Source organism: Myotis yumanensis, unplaced genomic scaffold, assembly GCF_028538775.1.
Source record: "Myotis yumanensis isolate MYYU_CA2020_CCGP unplaced genomic scaffold, mMyoYum1.0.hap1 SCAF_19, whole genome shotgun sequence".
Lineage (NCBI taxonomy): Eukaryota > Metazoa > Chordata > Mammalia > Chiroptera > Vespertilionidae > Myotis > Myotis yumanensis.
The window spans coordinates 26194351-26213886 of NW_027223770.1; the positions used below are offsets into that span (position 1 = coordinate 26194351).

At 49.7% G+C, this 19536-nt stretch overlaps 2 gene segments (V, D, J or C); both read left to right on the forward strand.

Annotated features, from left to right (window-relative positions):
• The first annotated feature begins 9205 nt into the window (after nucleotides 1-9205).
• On the forward strand, nucleotides 9206-9672 carry LOC138998127 (immunoglobulin lambda variable 8-61-like). The segment is given in 2 exon segments: nucleotides 9206-9251; nucleotides 9353-9672. Coding segments are annotated over 2 exon segments (366 nt in total).
• A 3177-nt stretch (nucleotides 9673-12849) lies between these two features.
• LOC138998128 (immunoglobulin lambda variable 8-61-like) lies at nucleotides 12850-13368 on the forward strand. The segment is given in 2 exon segments: nucleotides 12850-12941; nucleotides 13043-13368. Coding segments are annotated over 2 exon segments (372 nt in total).
• Nucleotides 13369-19536: the final 6168 nt, after the last annotated feature.

A 19536-nucleotide genomic window follows, 5' to 3' on the forward strand; every position in this document is an offset into this window, starting at 1 on the left:
AACTGGTCTTGCAGAACCTGTTACAGAGGCCATAAAACTGTGAACAGTGCACCACCCCGGAGGAATGGTTAACGCTGGCGCCAGGCCAAACCATCAGATATGGCCTGGAGTCCCCCAACACCTGAGGGCCTTCTTGCAAGTTGCAGGACAAAAGACCACAGGGAGATATAAAAAGAAGCCCCCTGCATGTTTGGGTACTCAGATTGGAAAGCTATTCCCTGAGTCCGCTGGCGTAATTAAACAGTGTCCCTCCATTTCTTTAAAGCATCGCTTGGTTTTTCTTGGGTCTTCTGTACCAGAAGCACGTGCTTTCTTAAGGACAGTTCCCTGCTGATTGTACCTAGAGGTTAATTTGAGTTCAAGCGGTTGTTACACTAAAATGTTAACGAGGCAGGTGAACAGGACTGCTTTTACTACTGAAGTAAGAGAGTCCCGTAGCCTCTCTTTCACGGAAACCTGTGTCAGAGCGATCTGTTCACCCGTGGCTCAGGGCCAGCTGGTCAGCCCCGGCACTGGAGCAGCACCTCTCCTTCTCTTGTTGCCGTCCTTACTCCACACCAAGCAATAAATTCAAAATGCATTAAAGACTGAAATGTAAACTTGAAACCATAAAACTCCACTCCCCCCCAAAAAGGAAGCAGTCAAATCTCTGACATTAATGTTACCAACATTTTCTAATATATCTTCTCAGGCAAGGAAAGCAAAAGGAAAAATTAAGCAATGGGATACATCAAACTAAAGGGTTTTTTCACAGTAAAGGAAATCATCAACCAAACAAAAAAACAGCCTCCAGTGATAGAATGGAAGTAGATATTCACCAACGATCATCGCATAAATGGGTTCATGTCCAACACATATAAGAGCTTACACCACTCGACGCCAAGGGAAGAAAGCAAACCCTCAACACAACCCAATTAAAAACGGCAGCGGACCTGAGTAGACTTCTCCAAAAAGAACATACAGAGGCCAACAGACAGAGGAAAACAGTAAGAACTTGGACCCCCTATCTCACACAACACACAAAATTTATTGAGATGGATTCTTGGTCCAAATGTGGAAACGCTTCTAAGAAACCACATAAGACTATTTTCATAATCTTGGCAAAGAGAAGGCACAAAGGTCCCAAGGATGCAAAAAAAAGGCGGGGGGGGGGTTGTAAATCGCACTTCATGAAAAGCAAAAGCAGCTGCTTATCAAATGACACCCAGAAGAATGTGAAAGGCAAGATACAGGTTGTAGAAAGAAAAAATCAAAGAAATGGAAACAATGGACGACCACTCACTCCTCCTATTTCCCATCACCCTCCTCTCCAGGAATCCTCCCGGCGGTCATCCATTCTTTCAGAGGGGAGCACAGTGTGACAAGCTCAGAGCTTCACACTGAAGGGGCTCCGGACTCTCCAGCCCCCGGAAAGGTTGCTTCACCAGGAAACTTGTTCCCGGTTAGGGGAGCTGCTTTCTGAGCACAGGACCCAGTGGGAGGAGTAGGAAAGTGCAGATTCCCACAATGCACCACACAGCCCTGCCCTGAGAGGGAGGGGGTGGCAAAGGCAGGGCTGAATTCCAGAGCCTCAGTCTCTCCCTGCTCAGCTCCAGGTTACCCATCTGGTCATTAGTGAATCTGGACTCTGGACCAGCAGGGGGCGCTGTGGGTCTGTGCCTGGGTCAGTGAGGGCCCTCAGCTGGGAAGCCAGGGTGGGGAACCCTTCTTTGTGCCTTTGCTCTGTGCTCACTGGGGACCAGCAGCTGTGACCTCCAAGGGCCCCAGGAGAGGCTCCCCCTCCCCAGCCACACAGCTTTCACCACATTATCCCCGGGGACACCAGGAGGAGGGGGCATTTGCATGAAGGGCTCCCCTGGGCCCTCCCAGGAGGGGACAGGATAAGAGAGACAGTGCGGGCCTCTCAGGTCTGAGGCTCAGAAGCAGAGCGTGGGCGTCTCCACCATGGCCTGGGCCCCTCTCCTCCTCGCCCTCCTTGCTCACAGCTCAGGTGACTGACTGGGGGAGCGGGACAAGGGAGGATGGGGCACCTGGGGATGCACTGTGCTCCTCTCCTGAGCGCCCGCCCTGAGAAATGACCTCAGCCCCACTGTCTGTGTCTGTGTCCTTTGTTCCAGGATCCGGGGTGCGGGCCGGGCTGACGCAGGAAGCCTCGCTGTCGGGGTCTCTGGGCCAGAAGGTCACCCTGTCCTGCACGGGGAACAGCAACAATGTTGGAGCACGTACTGTGGGCTGGTACCAGCAGGTCACGGGCTCTGCCCCCAAAACCGTGATGCTTGGCAGCTCCAGGCCCTCGGGGATCCCGGAGCGGTTCTCTGGCTCCAAGTCTGGCAACACGGCTTCGCTGGTCATCACGGGCCTGCAGCCCGAGGACGAGGCTGATTATTACTGTTCAACATGGGACAACGGCATCAGCCATCACACACTGCTCCACACCCACGGGGAAGTGAGACAAAAACCCGCCCTGTTCCCCCTGATCGCCCCTGAATGCCGTGACACAGAAGCGGTGGCTGTGGCAGACCCTACAGGGTCCGACTCGAGAGTCGTTCTGAGCACAGCCTCGATTTATTATTTTATTAATTTCTGAATCCTCACCTGAGGATATTTTTCCCATCAATTTTTAGAGAGAGTGGAAGGAGAGTGAGAGACAGAGAGAGACATCAATGTGAGAAGCACATTGATTAGTTGCCTCCTGCAGGAGCCCCGACCAGGGCCCAGGGTGCATAGGAGCCTGCAACTGAGGTACATGCCCTTGACCATGATTGAGCTCGGGACTCTTTGGTCTGCAGGCCAATGCTCTATCCATAGAGCCACACTGGCTAGGTCACACAGGCCCACTTAAAATAGGTAGTGAGAGTTGATCTCTCTCAAAATGTTTTTTTTATCCCAACTTCATTGTGATATGGTTTGCATGCCCTAAATGTCACTGGTTTACTGTGCACAATAGACCAGCATTTAGTACATGTGCAGAGTGCTGGAACCATCCCATAGTCTAGCTGTAACGTTTTCCTTAGTCCTCAGAGAGGGTCCCACACGTACTAATCATGCCCATCACACCCCTGCCAGTCCCGGGTAACTGCAGACTCACTCTCTGGATTTACATATTTCCTATGAGGGGCATTTCACACGGATGGAACTGGAAAACAGGTAGCCCTTTGTGGCTATTGTTTCTTAGAATTCTTTTTTAAAATATGTTTTTATTGATTTCAGAGAGGAAGAAAGAAATAGAAACCAATGATGAGAGAGAATCATTGATTGGCTGCCTCTTGCATGTCCCCCGTTGGAGAGGGAGCCCACAACCCAAGCATCTGCCCTGACAAGGAATCAAACCTGAGACCTTTAGTCCATCTGCTGACACTCTATCCGCTGAGGCAAACTCCTAGGACAGTCTCTATTAATTCTTCCAAATAATGTACTTGAGGCCCATCCATACTGGGACATGGGTCAACAGTCCAATTATTTTTGACCAAATATATTGCAATGTCTGAGCACACCAGCGTTTGCTGACGCTTCTGCTGATGGGCATCTGAGGGGTTTGCATCCTTGGCTGCTACGCATAGCGCTGCTGGGACCTGTGCACCAGGTGTGGCTTGTTTGGCTTTTAGACGATGTATGTTTGCATTTCTCCTGGGAGACACTTAGGAGTGGGATTACGGAGACAGAGGATGACTGGACAGGACAGCTTTTGAGTCACTGGTGGACATTTTCCAATATGGCTGCGTTGCTTGTCGTTTGTCCCTGCAATGACCAGGGTTCTGATTTCTCCAAGGCTGCACCCACCTTTGTCACTACGTCTCACGTTCACACAGCCCTGCTGGCCTGGGGAGGTGACAACTCACTGCAGTTCTCACTGGTCCTTTTCAAAGGATCAACGACGTTGAGCATCCTTCCATGTGCTACATGCTCTTCTCAGTTAGAATAAGATCCAAGGATCTGTGGTGGTTTAACTGAATTCTTGCTGAAATCACATACCCAGGCTGTGCTCCTGTCTGCACAGCAGGAGTCCTCGAATTCCTCAGAGACAATGGGTGGGCAGCAGGAGGCCTGTCATATCTCATTAGGCCCAGGCGAGGGGAAGGTCTACAGGATCAGCCTTGATGGGCCCTGTAGCCTGAGGGATCACTGGAACCACCTGAGCGCTCCGCCTGCCTCACACACTCGCCTTTTTTTTTTTAATCACCCCCCTCTCCCTTCCTAGAGGTGTTGTTCTCGCCTGACGTCAAGGAGAGACAGATGGACAGTCACATCCCGGGACACGTGTGCATGAAGAAACATGGCCTGTGGGTGCCTTGGACACAGGATCACAGACACCTGTGGTTGGGAGACTCAGTGCCTACAACAAGGCCTGAGCCCGAGGAGCTCTGGGGCTTCCCCATGGGGACCCAGGTCCCTCTGCTCTTCCCCCTCCTCCCTCGCTGGACAAGTAGTTTCATTAGAGGGATGGGAAGGATGTCAGTTTGGGACACGTGCACTGCTCACCCCCCTTACATCCCAATCCCTTGCTCACCCTCCCATTCTTCCTGCCCCACAGCAGACGGGAAAGGGACAGGGGCCGTTACAATGTCCTATGTGATGTTCACGCCAACGTGTTCACACACAACATTGTTCAAATTTTTGAGAAAGCTCCTATGTTGTTACATCAGATGTGCATAGGTATCCCATAATTCCATGGAGACACTGTGACATTTTCTGCTCAAAATCCCATTTAATGTAAAACTACCCCATATAACTAATGGCCTCCTAGAACTGTGGTCGGCAAACTGCGGCTCGAGAGCGACATGTGGCTCTTTGGCCCCTTGAGTGTGTGGCTTTTCCACAAAATACCACAAAAGACCATGTGAGGGGTGCATATACAGTGCGACTGAAACTTCGTGGCCCAAGTGCAGAAGTCGGTATTTTGTGGGAGAGCCACACTCAAGGGGCCTAAGAGCCGTATGTGGCTCTCGAGCCCGTTTGCCGACCACTGTCCTAGAACAACAGAGAGGGGCCATCCCTGCCTGCAGGTGCAACTGCCCGTGTGAGCACCCCCAGCCGTGTCTCCAAACAGTGTTAGTGGGACACGGTCCAGGACTGAGTCAGGGAGACCCCAGTCCCTTCACAGCCCAGACCTGAGATCTGTGACCTCCTCCTGACTCACCACTGGTGGAGTGTGACCGCTAAGATCCTCCAACGAAGACAAAAAGGGGTTTCACCGAGGAAGGATCAGTGTTCCCAGGGGTGGCGCGGGATTTGGGGTGTACTAGATTGATGGGGCCTGGAGAGGGGCAGACACTCCCACCTCAATCTTCAGCCTCAGACCCTCCAGGGAAGGAAGTTAGGACTGAGGTCACCAGGCCCCCAGGGCACTGACTTGGTGACAGAGTCAACCCGTCCCTCAGCGTCTCAGTCGCCATGCAGCCTGGACTGTGTGAGGGCCCAGCATCTGCCTCTTTCAATACCCCGCACAGGGGACAGCAGGGTGACCCTGGGGCAGGACTAGAGGGGAAGCTGATTTGCATGAGGCACCTTCTCCCCCTAATGGGTGAGGGAGGCATGAAAAGGCCCAGGACTCCCCACTGCAGCCCAGGAGCCTGAGGAGCCACATCCTGTGAGTGTCCCCACCATGGTCTGGACGGTGCTTCTGCTCCAGCTCCTGGCGCACAGCTCAGGTCAGAGGAAGGGCCTCTGCATCCTTGGGGGACACAGAACAGCAGGGCCTCAGGGTGACCTTCATCCCTCATCACACCTGTCTCTCTCCTGTTGGTTTCAGGGGTGGATTCTCAGACTGTGGTGACCCAGGAGGCGTCCAAGTCTGTATATCCAGGAGGGACAGTCACACTCACCTGTGGCCTTAGCTCTGGGTCCGTCTCTAGTGGTAACTACCCTGGCTGGTACCAGCAGACCCCAGGCAAGCCTCCCCGCCAGCTCATCTACGACACAAACAAGCGCCCCTCTGGGGTCCCTGATTGCTTCTCTGGCTCCATCTCTGGGAACAAAGCCGCCCTCACCATCTCGGGGGCCCAGCCTGAGGATGAGGCCGACTATCACTGTGCTCTGAACACGGGTGGTAGTACTGATACTTACATGGTGATGTAAACCCACAGGGAAGTGCAACCAAAACCTGCTCATGGGCTCAGACTGGCTCAGCCTGAGATGCAGAAGGAAAGAGCGAGGGTGGAAATGGCTGTTCCTCCCTTCCCGTCTCTCTGAAAATCAGGAGAACAAATACCCTCAGGTGAGGATTAGCTACAACATCCAAATTACAAGGAAGACTGCCCATGACCCAGTGACTCCACATCTGTGTGTAGTTCAGAAGAAACCGGAAGCTCTGATTGGAAGGAGTACATGCACCCCATGCTCCCTGCAGCCTTCTTTACAATGGCCGAGCTCTGGGAGCGACTCAGTGCCCGTCAGGAGAAAGGTGGATGGAAAGTGCTGGTACCTCTATGTAGTGGAACATTACCCGGTTATAGAAAAACAACAGTGAAATCCTATGACACCAGGGATGGACCTAGAGGGTATTATGCAAAGTAAAGTAAGTCAGACACAGAAAAACAAACACCAGATCATTTCACCCACATGTGGAACCTAAATAACAAAAGAAATGAATGAACAAAATGTAATCAAACTCATAGATTCAGAGAACAGAGTGATGGTTGCCAGAGGAAAGGGGTGATGGAGGAGTGAATGAAGACGTTGAAGGGAGTAAGAGGTATAAATAGGTTATAAAATAGCCCAGGCATGTAGGTCCAGTATAGAGTAGTGATGGCGAACCTCTTGAGCTCAGCATGTTAGCATTTTGTAAAACCCTAACTTAACCTTGGTGCCATGTCACATATAGAAATTTTTTGATATTTGCAACCATAGTAAGATTTATATATTTTTAAAGTATTTCTTTCCTTTTTTCAAGAGATCATTCTTTTTTTAAAAAAATATATTGTATTGATTTTTTACAGAGAGGAAGGGAGAGGGATAGAGAGTTAGAAACATTGATGAGAGAGAAACATCGATCAGCTGCCTCCTGCACACTCCCCACTGGGGATGTGCCCGCAACCAAGGTACATGCCCTTGACCGGAATCGAACCGGGGACACTTGAGTCTGCAGGCCAACGCTCTATCCACTGAGCCAAACCGGCTAGGGCAAGATTTATATTTTTGATATTGATTGTATAGATTTAAATGCCATTTAACAAAGAAAAAAACAACCAAAAAAATGAGTTCGTGTGTCACCTCTGACACGAGTGTCATAGGTTCACCATCACAGCTCTAGGTCCATCTACAGTGTCATAAGATTCAATGTTGTTGTTTTTATAACTGAGTCATATTCCATTTTATGTCAACCCTTGCACTTTAAAAACATTACGACACTAGACAAATGCATTTTAAACACCTCAAGAGCCAAAAGAAGGTATTGTCAGTGTAACGTTCAAGGATAAAGGAGAAGCTACAAGACTAATCTGGAACACAGACATGTCTCCCTTCACGTCATTATAGTCGCCAGGCAAAGGCAGATGCAAAAACCAAGAAATGCCCATGGGGGCCCTGAATGTCACAACCAATACAGAGACAACAACAACAACAAAAACCAAGAATTTCACCCTAAAGGATCCCATAGTGGAATCACGACCAGTTAGGAACTGACAGGCTTTCTGGGGAACCTTAAGCGGCAAACTTTGCTCCAGATGCTCATGCACCAGATATTAACCCAGCGGCCAGGCAGACAGAGGGAAAGCCAACAAGCAGGTTCCTTTAAGGTCTGGGACCGTAGCGTGTCATTTACTTTAGTGCGGGTCCATAGAAACCTGAGGAAATAAGGGGTCAACCCCAGCAGCAGAGGTGGGACCTGCTCATCCTCCTGCCTGGGGAGTGGCCTCAGGAAGATCACAGAGCCCTTCCAGGAGGCCTGGGTGGAGGAAATGGGCTGGAGGACGTGAGGTCTGGGACCAGCAGGGGGCGCTGGTGCACTGGGACTGAGAGCTCAGGGCTCTGGGCCAGGCAGCTAGGAACACACTCTACTGAACCCTGCACACTTGGGCAGACAGGTCCTCACTCAAGTGTGACCTCTCTGCACCTGGGGTCCCAGGAGCCACATGAGCCCTCAGCTCTGACACCCACACTTGTCTCCTATCCCACCCCTCCCTCATGGAGTCATTGTCCAGGCCTCATTCACAGGCAAAGAGAGAGAAGCAATCACACAACAAAAAATATTTTACTTGAAGAAACATGACCGATGAGAAAATTGAATTGACCATGCCAGTTTAATGTATAGATGATTGGCTAGTGATTCCAAAATAAATACCATAAATCACAGTTTCATTTCCCCTCTGATGGACACCAGTGTGTGTATTACCTTCCCCAACAACTGGAGATATGTTGTCCCCTGCTCATCCCCTTACATTTCTCCATCCCTCCCAATCTTCCTGCCCCTCAGGGAAAAGAGACTTTTAAACTGTTCTGTGATGTTCACACCAACTCGCTTACACTCAGTGCTGATCTCATGTTTCATCAAGACATACATGCTCCTATTTTGTTATATTAGATGTTAATCGGTTTCTCACAATATCATGGTGACACTATGACATTTCTCCTCAAACCCTATTTAATTGGAAGGTACATCATATAACTGATGGCTTCCTAGGACAAAAGAGGGTGGTCACCCCTGCCTGGCAGGGCAAATGTCTGTGTCAGGTCCCCCAACATTGGTCCCCAGATCTTTATTCCTGGATAATGATTAAGGTGTCTGGACAGAGGACTCACAGTTGGTGGGAGGACTGACAGGTTAGATCCCCCAAAGAAGTCAAGGAGGGGTTTCCTGAGGAAGGAAGCAGTGTTCCTGGAAATGGGGTTGGATTTGGGATGAACTAGATTGCTGGGTCCAGGAGGGGGCAGATACTCCCACCTCATCCTTTAGCCTCAGACCCTCCATGGAAAGAAGTGAGGACTCAGGTCACCAGGACCCCAGGTCACTGACTTGGTGAAAGACCTCAACCCATCCCTTAGCATCTCAGTTAATGTGGAGTCTATTGGTCTGTGTGAGGACCCAGCATCTGCCTCTTTCAATACCCCCCACAGGGGACAGCAGGGTGACCCTGGGGCAGGATTAGAGGGGAAGCTGATTTGCATGAGGCCCTTCTCCCCCTAATGGGTGTGGGAGGCATGAAAAGGCCCAGGACTCCCCACTGCAGCCCAGGAGCCTGAGGAGCCACATCCTGTGAGTGTCCCCACCATGGTCTGGACGGTGCTTCTGCTCCAGCTCCTGGCGCACAGCTCAGGTCAGAGGAAGGGCCTCTGCATCCTTGGGGGACACAGAACAGCAGGGTCTCAGGGTGACCTTCGTCCCTCATAACACCTGTCTCTCTCCTGTTGGTTTCAGGGGTGGATTCTCAGACTGTGGTGACCCAGGAGCCATCATTGTCAGTATCTCCAGGAGGGACAGTCACACTCACCTGTGGCCTCAGCTCTGGGTCCGTCTCTAGTGGTAACTACCCCGGCTGGTACCAGCAGTCCCCAGGCAAGCCTCCCCGCACGCTCATCTACCAAACAAACAACCGCCCCTCTGGGGTCCCTGATCGCTTCTCTGGCTCCATCTCTGGGAACAAAGCCGCCCTCACCATCTCGGGGGCCCAGCCTGAGGATGAGGCTGACTACTACTGTGTTCTGTGGATGAGTAGTGGTACTGACACGGTGATGTAAACCCACAGGGAAGTGCAACCAAAACCTGCTCATGGGCTCAGAGTGGCTCAGCCTGAGATGCAGAAGGAAGGAGCGGGGGTGGAAATGGCTGTTCCTCCCTTCCCGTCTCTCTGAAAATCAGGAGAACAAATACCCTCTGGTGAGGATTAGGAACAACATCCAAATTCCAAGGAAGACCGCCCATGACCCAGTGACTCCACATCTGGGTGTATTTCTGAAGAAACCAGAAGCTCTGATTGGAAGGAGTACATGCACCCCATGCTCCCTGCAGCCTTCTTTACAATGGCCGAGCTCTGGGAGCGACTCAGTGCCCGTCAGGGGAAAGGTGGATGGAAAGTGCTGGTACCTCTATGTAGTGGAACATTACCCGGTTATAGAAAAACAACAGTGAAAGCCTATGACACCATTGATGGACCTAGAGGGTATTATGCAAAGTAAAGTAAGTCAGACACAGAAAAACAAACACCATATGATTTCACCCACATGTAGAACCTAAAGAACAAAAGAAAAAAAATGAACAAAATTTAAACAGATTCATAGATTCAGAGGACAGAGTGATGGCTGCCAGAGGAAAAGGGGGATGGAAGAGTGAGTGAAGACATTGAAGGGAGTAAGAGGTATAAGTTGGTGGTTGTTATAAAACAGTTGCAGGCATCTAAGTACAGCACAGAGAATACAGTGACTAACATTGTAGGAACTACCTATGGTTCCATGGGGGTTTAGAAGCATCAAACGAACATTTTGTAAAGTATAGGATTATTTATCCACTCTGTTACACCCATGAAATGAATACAAAACAACATTGATGATAAAGGTAATTCAGAACTAAAATTCAATAGAAAGCAAAGCGGAAGTGTAGCTTCTGTGACCTGGGAGCCCGGGCAGCCTCTGCCACACCCTGCGCATACCCTGCTCCTGGCCTTGGCGGGATGTGTGTTTTCTGGATCCTGACCCCTCAGGGAGCTGGGTATGGGTTTCCCTGGAAGTTACACTGTGAGGAGCTTGTGGTCTCCAGGCTCTGGGACCCTCCCCAGGAAGGACACGGCTCTCAGAGGAGGCCCCCCGTCCTCCAGTTTATCCCGTGGCCTCTCCTTCTTTCCTCTGCACTTGTTCTTGTTGTTGGGATGATATGTGATCGATGTTAACTGACGTGGGCCTGGACCTTAGAACCCAATTCCCATGGCATCCATGGGGCTCCTCACAAATATCCTTGATGAGGCCAATGCAGATGGGAGAACAGGAAATGAGGACTTCTAACTCCCATGAGGGAGAAAAGTTCTAAAAGGGGTGGTGTTTCATTCATAATAGTATTCATTGTATAGCAACCCTCACACTGAAAAAACATTACAACACTAGAAAAAGGCATTTTAAAGACCTCAAGAGCCAAAAGAAGGTATTGTCAGTGTAATGTTCAAGGATAAACAAGAAGCTACAGGACTAATCTGGAACACAGACATGTCTCCCTTCACATCATTATAATCGCCAGACAAAGGCAGAGCAAAAAGCCCAGACATGCCCACGGGGACCCTGAATGTCACAACCAACACACAGACAACAACAACAACAAAAACCAAGAATTTCACCCTAAAGGATCACACAGTGGAATCACGACCAGTTAGGAACTGACGGGCTTTCTGGGGAACGTTAAGCCTCAAACTTTGCTCCAAACGCTCATGCACCAGAAATTAACCCAGCGGCCAGGCAGACAGAGGGAAAGCCAACAAGCAGGTTCCTTTAAGGTCTGGGACCGTAGCGTGTCATTTACTTTAGTGCAGGTTCCGAGGAACCTGAGGAAATAACGGGTCAACCCCAGCAGCAGAGGTGGGACCTGCTCATCCTCCTGCCTGGGGAGTGGCCTCAGGAAGATCACAGAGCCCTTCCAGGAGGGCTGGGTGGAGGAAATGGGCTGGTGGACATGTGCTGTGGGACCAGCAGGGGGCGCTGGTGCACTGGGACTGAGAGCTCAGGGCTCTGGGCCAGGCAGCTAGGAACACACTCTACTGGCCCCTGCACACTTGGCCAGGCAGGTCCTCACTCAAGTGTGACTTCCTTGCACCTGGGGTCCCAGGAGCCACATGAGCCCTCAGCTCTGACACCCACACTTGTCTCCTATCCCACCCCTCCCTCATGGAGTCATTGTCCAGGCCTCATTCACAGGCAAAGAGAGAGAAGCAATCACACAACAAAAAATATTTTACTTGAAGAAACATGACCTATGAGAAAATTGAATTGACCATGCCAGTTTAATGTATAGATGATTGGCTAGTGATTCCAACATAAATACCATAAATCATAGTGTCATTTCCCTTCTGATGAACACCAGTGTGTGCATTACCTTCCTCAACGACTGGAGACATGTTGTCCCCTGCTCATCCCCTTACATTTCTCCATCCCTCCCATTTGTCCTGACCCTCAGGGAAAAGAGACTTTTAAACTGTTCTGTGATGTTCACACCCACTCGCTCAGACTCAGTGTTTATCTCATGTCTCATCATGACATACATGCACCTATTTTGTTATATTAGATGTTAATCGGTTTTTCACAATAACCTGGTGACAATATTACATTTTTCTCCTCAAAACCCTATTTGATTGGAAGGTGCATCATATAACTGATGGCTTCCTAGGACAAAAGAGGGTGGCCACCCCTGCCTGGTAGTGCAGCTGTCTGTGTCACACCCCGCAACCCTGGTCCCCAGATTTATTTTCCTGGTTCAGGAATGAACATTTTTGGACAGAAGAGTCACTGCTGGAGGAAGGACTAACTGCTAAGATCCTGCAAAGAAGACAAGGAGGGGTTTCCTGAGGAAGGAAGCAGTGTTCCTGAAAATGGGGTCAGTTTTGAGAAGAACTAGGTCGCTGGGGCCGGGAGCGGGGCAGACACTCCCACCTCATCCTTCAGCCTCAGAACCTCCAGAGAAGGAAGTTAGGACTCAGGTCACCAGGACTCCAGGGCACTGACTTGGTGACAGAACCAACCCGCTCCCTCAGCATCTCAGTTAATGTAGAGTCTATTGGTCTGTATGAGGGCCCAGTATCTGCCTCTTTCAAAACCTCCCCTCCCCTGCAGGGGACAGCAGGGTGACCCTGGGGCAGGACTAGAGGGGAAGCTGATTTGCATGAGGCACCTTCACCCCTAAGGGGTGTGGGAGGCATGAAAAGGCTCAGGACTCCCCACTGCAGCCCAGGAGCCTGAGGAGCCACATCCTGTGAGTGTCCCCACCATGGTCTGGACGGTGCTTCTGCTCCAGCTCCTGGCGCACAGCTCAGGTCAGAGGAAGGGCCTCTGCATCCTTGGGGGACACAGAACAGCAGGGTCTCAGGGTGACCTTGGTCCCTCATAACACCTGTCTCTCTCCTGTTGGTTTCAGGGGTGGATTCTCAGATTGTGGTGACCCAGGAGCCATCAATGTCAGTATCTCCAGGAGGGACAGTCACACTCACCTGTGGCCTCAGCTCTGGGTCCGTCTCTACTAGTAACTACCCCAGCTGGTACCAGCAGACCCCAGGCAAGCCTCCACGCATGCTCATCTACAACACAAACAACCGCCCCTCTGGGGTCCCTGCCCGCTTCTCTGGCTCCATCTCTGGGAACAAGGCCGCCCTCACCATCTCCGAGGCCCAGCCCGAGGACGAGGCCGACTATTACTGTGTTCTGTACACGGGTAGTAGTACTGATACTCACACGGTGATGTAAACCCATGGGGAAGTGCAACCAAAACCTGCTCATGGGCTCAGACTGGCTCAGCCTGAGATGCAGAAGGAAAGAGTGAGGGTGCTAATGGCTGTTCCTCCCTTTTTGTCTCCTTGAAAATCAGTAGAAAAAATACCCTCAGATGATGATTAGCAACAACATCCAAATTCCAAGGAAGACTGTTCATGACCCAGTGACTCCACATCTGGGTGTATTTCTGAAGAAACTGGAAGCTCTGATTGGAAGGAGTACATGCCCCCCATGCTCCCTGCAGCCTTCTTTAGAATGGCCGAGCTCTGGGAGCGACTCAGTGCCTGTCAGGAGAAAGGTGGATGGAAAGTGCTGGTACCTCTATGTAGTGGAACATTACCCGGTTATAGAAAAACAACAATGAAAGCCTATGACACCATTGATGGACCTAGAGGGTATTATGCAAAGTAAAGTAAGTCAGACACAGAAAAACAAACACCAGATGATTCTACCCACATGTACAACCTAGAGAACAAAAGAAATAAATGAACAAAATAAACAGACACATAGATTCAGAGAACAGAGTGATGGTTGCCAGAGGAAAGGGGGGATGGAGGAGTGAGTGAAGACATTGAAGGGAGTAAGAGGTATAAGTTGGTGGTTGTTATAAAACAGTCGCAGGCATCTAAGTACAGCACAGAGAATACAGTGACTAACATTGTAGGAACTGCCTATGGTTCCATATGGATTTGGAAATATCAAGGGGACACTTTGTAAAGCATATGATTATCTATCCACCATGTTACACCCATGAAACGAACACAAAGGACCATTGACTATAACTGTCACTCAGAAATAACTTTAAATTAAAAAGCAAAGCAGAAGTGTAGCTTCTGTGACCTGGGAGCCTGGGCAGCCTCTGCCACACCCTGCACATACCCTGCTCCTGGCCTTGGCGGGATGTGTGTTCTCTGGATCCCGACCCCTCAGGGAGCTGGGTATGGGTTTCCCTGGAAATTACACTGTGAGGAGCGTGTGGTCTCCAGGCTCTGGGACCCTCCCCAGGAAGGACACGGCTCTCAGAGGAGGCCCCCCGTCCTCCAATTTATCCCGTGGCCTCTCCTTCTTTCCTCTGCACTTGTTCTTGTTGTTGGGATGATATGTGATCGATGTTAACTGACGTGGGTCTGGACCTTAGAAACCTAATTCCCATGGAATCCATGTGAAGCACAGTAACCTCCATCCTGTGTAAAAAAACTGCTCTTTGAAATTTTAACCCTGCTATTCTGGCTACTGTAAACATTGGCTTGCTTAAATAATAGGGTAAAATAAGACTACTCCCATTCCAGAGAGGCCAAAAGCTATGCCCCAGACAGAGCTCAGTGCTGGCACCAGCCCAGGCCTTGAGATATGGTCTTACGGCCCCTTCCCAGCACACAGGACCTTTTTCTCAGAAGGTCCGGAAGGCTCATTCCAAATTTGGAAAACAAAGAACTGAAAGAAGTATAAATAGGAAAGACTTCCACCATGTTGGGCCCCAGAATTTGAGACGCAATATTTCCTCTAGGCCGGCTAGTGCTAGTGGACCAAAAAGACTCCAAATTAATTTGGCTGATTGATTAAGGCATCTTCTAATTTACAATATAACACTTGGAGCTCTTAACAAATATACTTGATGAGGCCAATGAAGATTAGAGAACAGAAAATGAGGACTTCTAAGTTCCATGAGGGAGAAAAGTTCTAAAAGGGGTGGAGTTTCATTCATAATAGTATTCATTTCATATCAATCCTCACACTGAAAAAACATTACAACACTAGACAAATGCATTTTAACACCTCAAGAGCCAAAAGAAGGTATTGTCAGTATAACAAGGAGATATGAGAAGCTACAGGACTAATCTGGAACACAAACATGTCACCTTTCATATCATTATAGTCGCCAGGCAAAGGCAGAGTCAAAAAGCCCAGACATGCCCACGGGGGCCCGGAATGTCACAACCAATACAGAGACAACAACAACAACAACAACCAGGACTTTCACCCTAAAGGATCGCCCAGTGGAATCATGACCAGGTAGGAACTGACAGGCTTTCTGGGGAACGTTAAGCCTCAAACTTTGCTCCAAATGCTCATGCACCAGAAATTAACCCAGTCGCCAGGCAAACAGAGGGAAAGTTGACTATCAGGGTTCCTTTAAGGTCTGGGAACGTAGCGTGTCATTTACTTTAGTGCAGGTCCCGAGGAACCTGAGGAAATAAGGGGTCAACCCCAGCAGCAGAGGTGGGACCTGCTCATCCTCCTGCCTGGGGAGTGGCCTCAGGAAGATCACAGAGCCCTTCCAGGAGGGCTGGGTGGAGGAAATGGGCTGGAGGATATGTGCTCTCGACCAGCAGGGGGCGCTGGTGCACTGGTACTGAGAGCTCAGGACTCTGGGCCAGGCAGCTAGAAACACACTCTCCTGGCCCCTGCACACTTGGGCAGGCAGGTCCTCACTCAAGTGTGACTTCCCTGCACCTGGGGCCCAGGAGCCACATGAACCCTCAGCTCTGACACCCACACTTGTCTCCTATCCCACCCCTCCCTCATGGAGTCATTGTCCAGGCCTCATTCACAGGCAAAGAGAGAGAAGCAATCACACAACAAAAAGTAATTTTGGTGGAAGAATTGTGACCTATGAAAAATTAAACTGATCATGCCAGTGTTAATGTATAGATGATTGGCTAGTGATTCCAACATAAATTCCATAAATCAGTGTCATTTCCCCTCCGATGAACGCCAGTGTGTGCATTACCTTCCCCAACAACTGGAGACATGTTGTCCCCTGCTCATCCCCTTACATTTCTCCATCCCTCCCAACTTCCTGCCCCTCAGGGAAAAGGGACTTTAAACTGTTCTGTGATGTTCACACCAACTCACTCACACTCAGCGTTGATCTCACGTCTTATCATGACACACATGCTCTATTTTGGTATATCAGATGTTAATCGGTTTCTCACAATATCATGGTGATACTGTGACAATTTCTCCTCAAAAGCCTTTTTAATTAGAAGGTCCATCATATAAGTGACGGCTTCCGAGGACAAAGGAGAGTGGCCACCCCTGCCTGGAGGCTCAGCTCTCTGCGCCAGGAACCCCAACCCTGGTCCCCTGACCATTACTCCTGGTTCAGGGACTAGTACGGATGGACAGAGGACTCTCTCCTGGAGGGAGGACTGACTCCTAAGATCCCCCAAGGAAGAAAAGGAGGGGTTTCCTGAGGAAGGAAGCAGTGTTCGCAGGGGTGGGATTTGGAATAACTAGATTGCTGGGGCCAGGAGAGGGTGGACACTCCCACCTCATCCTTCAGCCTCAGACCCTCAGGGAAGGAAGTTAAGACTGTGGTCAGCAGGACACCAGGGCACTGACTTGGTGAAAGACATCAACCCCCACCCTCAGCCTCTCAGTTAATGTGGAGACTATTGGTCTGTGTGAGGGCCCAGCATCTGCCCCTTTCAAGATCCCACAGGGGCCCTAACTGGTTTGGCTCAATGGATAGAGCAGCAGCCTGCGGATTGAAGGGTCCCAGGTTCGATTCCGGTCAAGGGCATGTACCTTGGTTGCAGGCACATCCCCAGTAGGGGGTGTGCAGGAGGCAGCTGATCGATGTTTCTCTCTTATCGATGTTTCTAACTCTCTATCCCTCTCTCTTCCTCTCTGTAAATAATCAATAAAATATATTTAAAAAAAAAAAGATCCCCCAGGGGACAGCAGGGTGACCCTGGGGCAGGACTAGAGGGGAAGCTGATTTGCATGAGGCACCTTCTCCCCTAATGGGTGTGGGAGGCATGAAAAGGCCCAGGACTCCCCACTGCAGCCCAAGGGCCTGAGGAGCCACATCCTGTGAGTGTCCCCACCATGGTCTGGACGGTGCTTCTGCTCCAGCTCCTGGCGCACAGCTCAGGTCAGAGGAAGGGCCTCTGCATCCTTGGGGGACACAGAACAGCAGGGCCTCAGGGTGACCTTTGTCCCTCATAACACCTGTCTCTCTCCTGTTGGTTTCAGGGGCATTTTCTCAGACTGTGGTGACCCAGGAGCCGTCAATGTCAGTATCTCCAGGAGGGACAGTCACACTCACCTGTGGTCTCAGCTCTGGGTCCGTCTCTACTAGTAACTACCCCGGCTGGTTCCAGCAGACCCCAGGCAAGCCTCCACGCACGCTCATCTACGGCACAAACAGCCGCCCCTCTGGGGTCCCTGCCCGCTTCTCCGGCTCCATCTCTGGGAACAAAGCCGCCCTCACCGTCACGGGAGCCCAGCCTGAGGATGAGGCCGACTATTACTGTGCTCTGGACATAGGTAGTTATGTTTGCACAGTGATGTAAACCCATGGGGAAGTGCAACCAAAACCTCCTCATGGGCTCAGACTGGCTCAGCCTTAGATGCAGAAAGAAGAGCGAGGGTGGAAATGGCCAACACACCATGGGAAGAGGGCATGTTCCATGGCCCCATTCTCCTGTTCAGAAATTTTTGTCATGTGCTTCCTCCTTCTCTCCCAGGGCGGGTCCATCTCGTCATGTGATTCCTGCAAGAACGGGCTTTCCCTCCTCCTCTCTGCCCATAGTTACAGGGATGAGGTCAGCTCCCAAGTGGATCAGCCTACAGTGAGACTCAGAAGTCTTAGCAGTACCTATAAGACTCCCCTAACTTAAAGAGCAATAACAAGATATTCTCATTTATGAATTCAACAGAGGAGACGAAGTTAATGTTAATTTTGGCCTTGAAATGGCACATTACCTGGCGCTTGTTAGAAATGCAATTCCCATGATAGACCCACTGAGTCAGAAACGTGTTGTTGTCCCAGAATCTCTCTGTCACACGCTCTCTAGAAAGAGGTTCAACATGAATGCTGGAGAAGCTCCTCTCCTTCCATTGTTACCTTCCTTCCTCCACATTAAATAATCAACTCAAAATGCATGAAAGACTGACATGTAAGACTCAAAACCATAAAACTCCAAAAAAAGTAGGCACTAAAATCTCTGACATTAATATTACCAACGTTTTCTCTAATGCATCTCCTCAGACACAGAAAGCAAAAGGAAGAATAAACCAAAGGGACTACATCAAAGTAAAGAGTTTTTTGCACAGCAAAGGAAACCACCAACAAAACAAAAAGACAGCCTCCAGTGATGTAATGGAAGTAGGTATTCACCAATGATCATCCCATAAAGGGGTCCATGGCCCCCATTTATAAAGAGCTCACACAACTCAACAGCAAGAAGAGAAAGCAAATCCACAAAACAATCCAATTAAAAAATGGCAGAGGACCTGAATAGACTTCTCCAAACAGAACACACAGAGGCCAACAGACAGAGGAAAAGATACTGAACATCACTGACCATCACTGAAATGTAAATTGAACCCACAATGCAATGCCACCTCACATCCTCAGAATGGCGGTCATCAAATCTACAAACAACAAGTGTTGGCAATGTTGTGAAGAAGAGTGAACCCCCATGCACTGTTGGGGGGAATGCAGATTGGTGCGGTCACTCTAGAAAGCTGCATGGAGGGGCCTTAAAAAATTGCAGGCCAAACTGCCTTATTACCCAGTGATTTCACATCTGGGTATTTATCTGAAGAAACCCCAAAACACTATATTGAAGAAATGCATGAGCCTCTATGTTAACTGCAGCATTACTTACAATGGCGAAGCTATAGAAGCAACCCGGGTGCCCACCAAGAGAGGAGTGGATAAAAAGTGGTGGTACATGTATACAGTGGAATATTACTCGGTTATAAAAACAACATTGAAATCTTATGACACTATGGATGGACCTAGCGAGTATTATGCTAAGTAAAGTAAGTCAGACAGAGAAACACAAACACCAGATGATTTCACTCATATGTGGAATGTAAAGACCAAAATAAACAAAAAAAAATTGATGTGGACTCAGAGTACAAACTGATGGTTTCCTGAGGGCAGGGGGTCTAGGAGACTGAATGAAAAAGTTGGGGGGATAAAGTACTAATTGCTGTTTCCCAAACAGTGACGGGAAAGTGAAAGCACAGCACAGGGAAGCCAGACAATAGCCTGTGATAACTCTGTGCGGTGCCAGGTGGGCCCAGGTACCAAGGGAACACTTTGTAAAGCATAGGATTGTACAACCACTATGCTGTGCATGTGAAACCGATACAAAATAAGATTAAATGTGAACTAAAGTT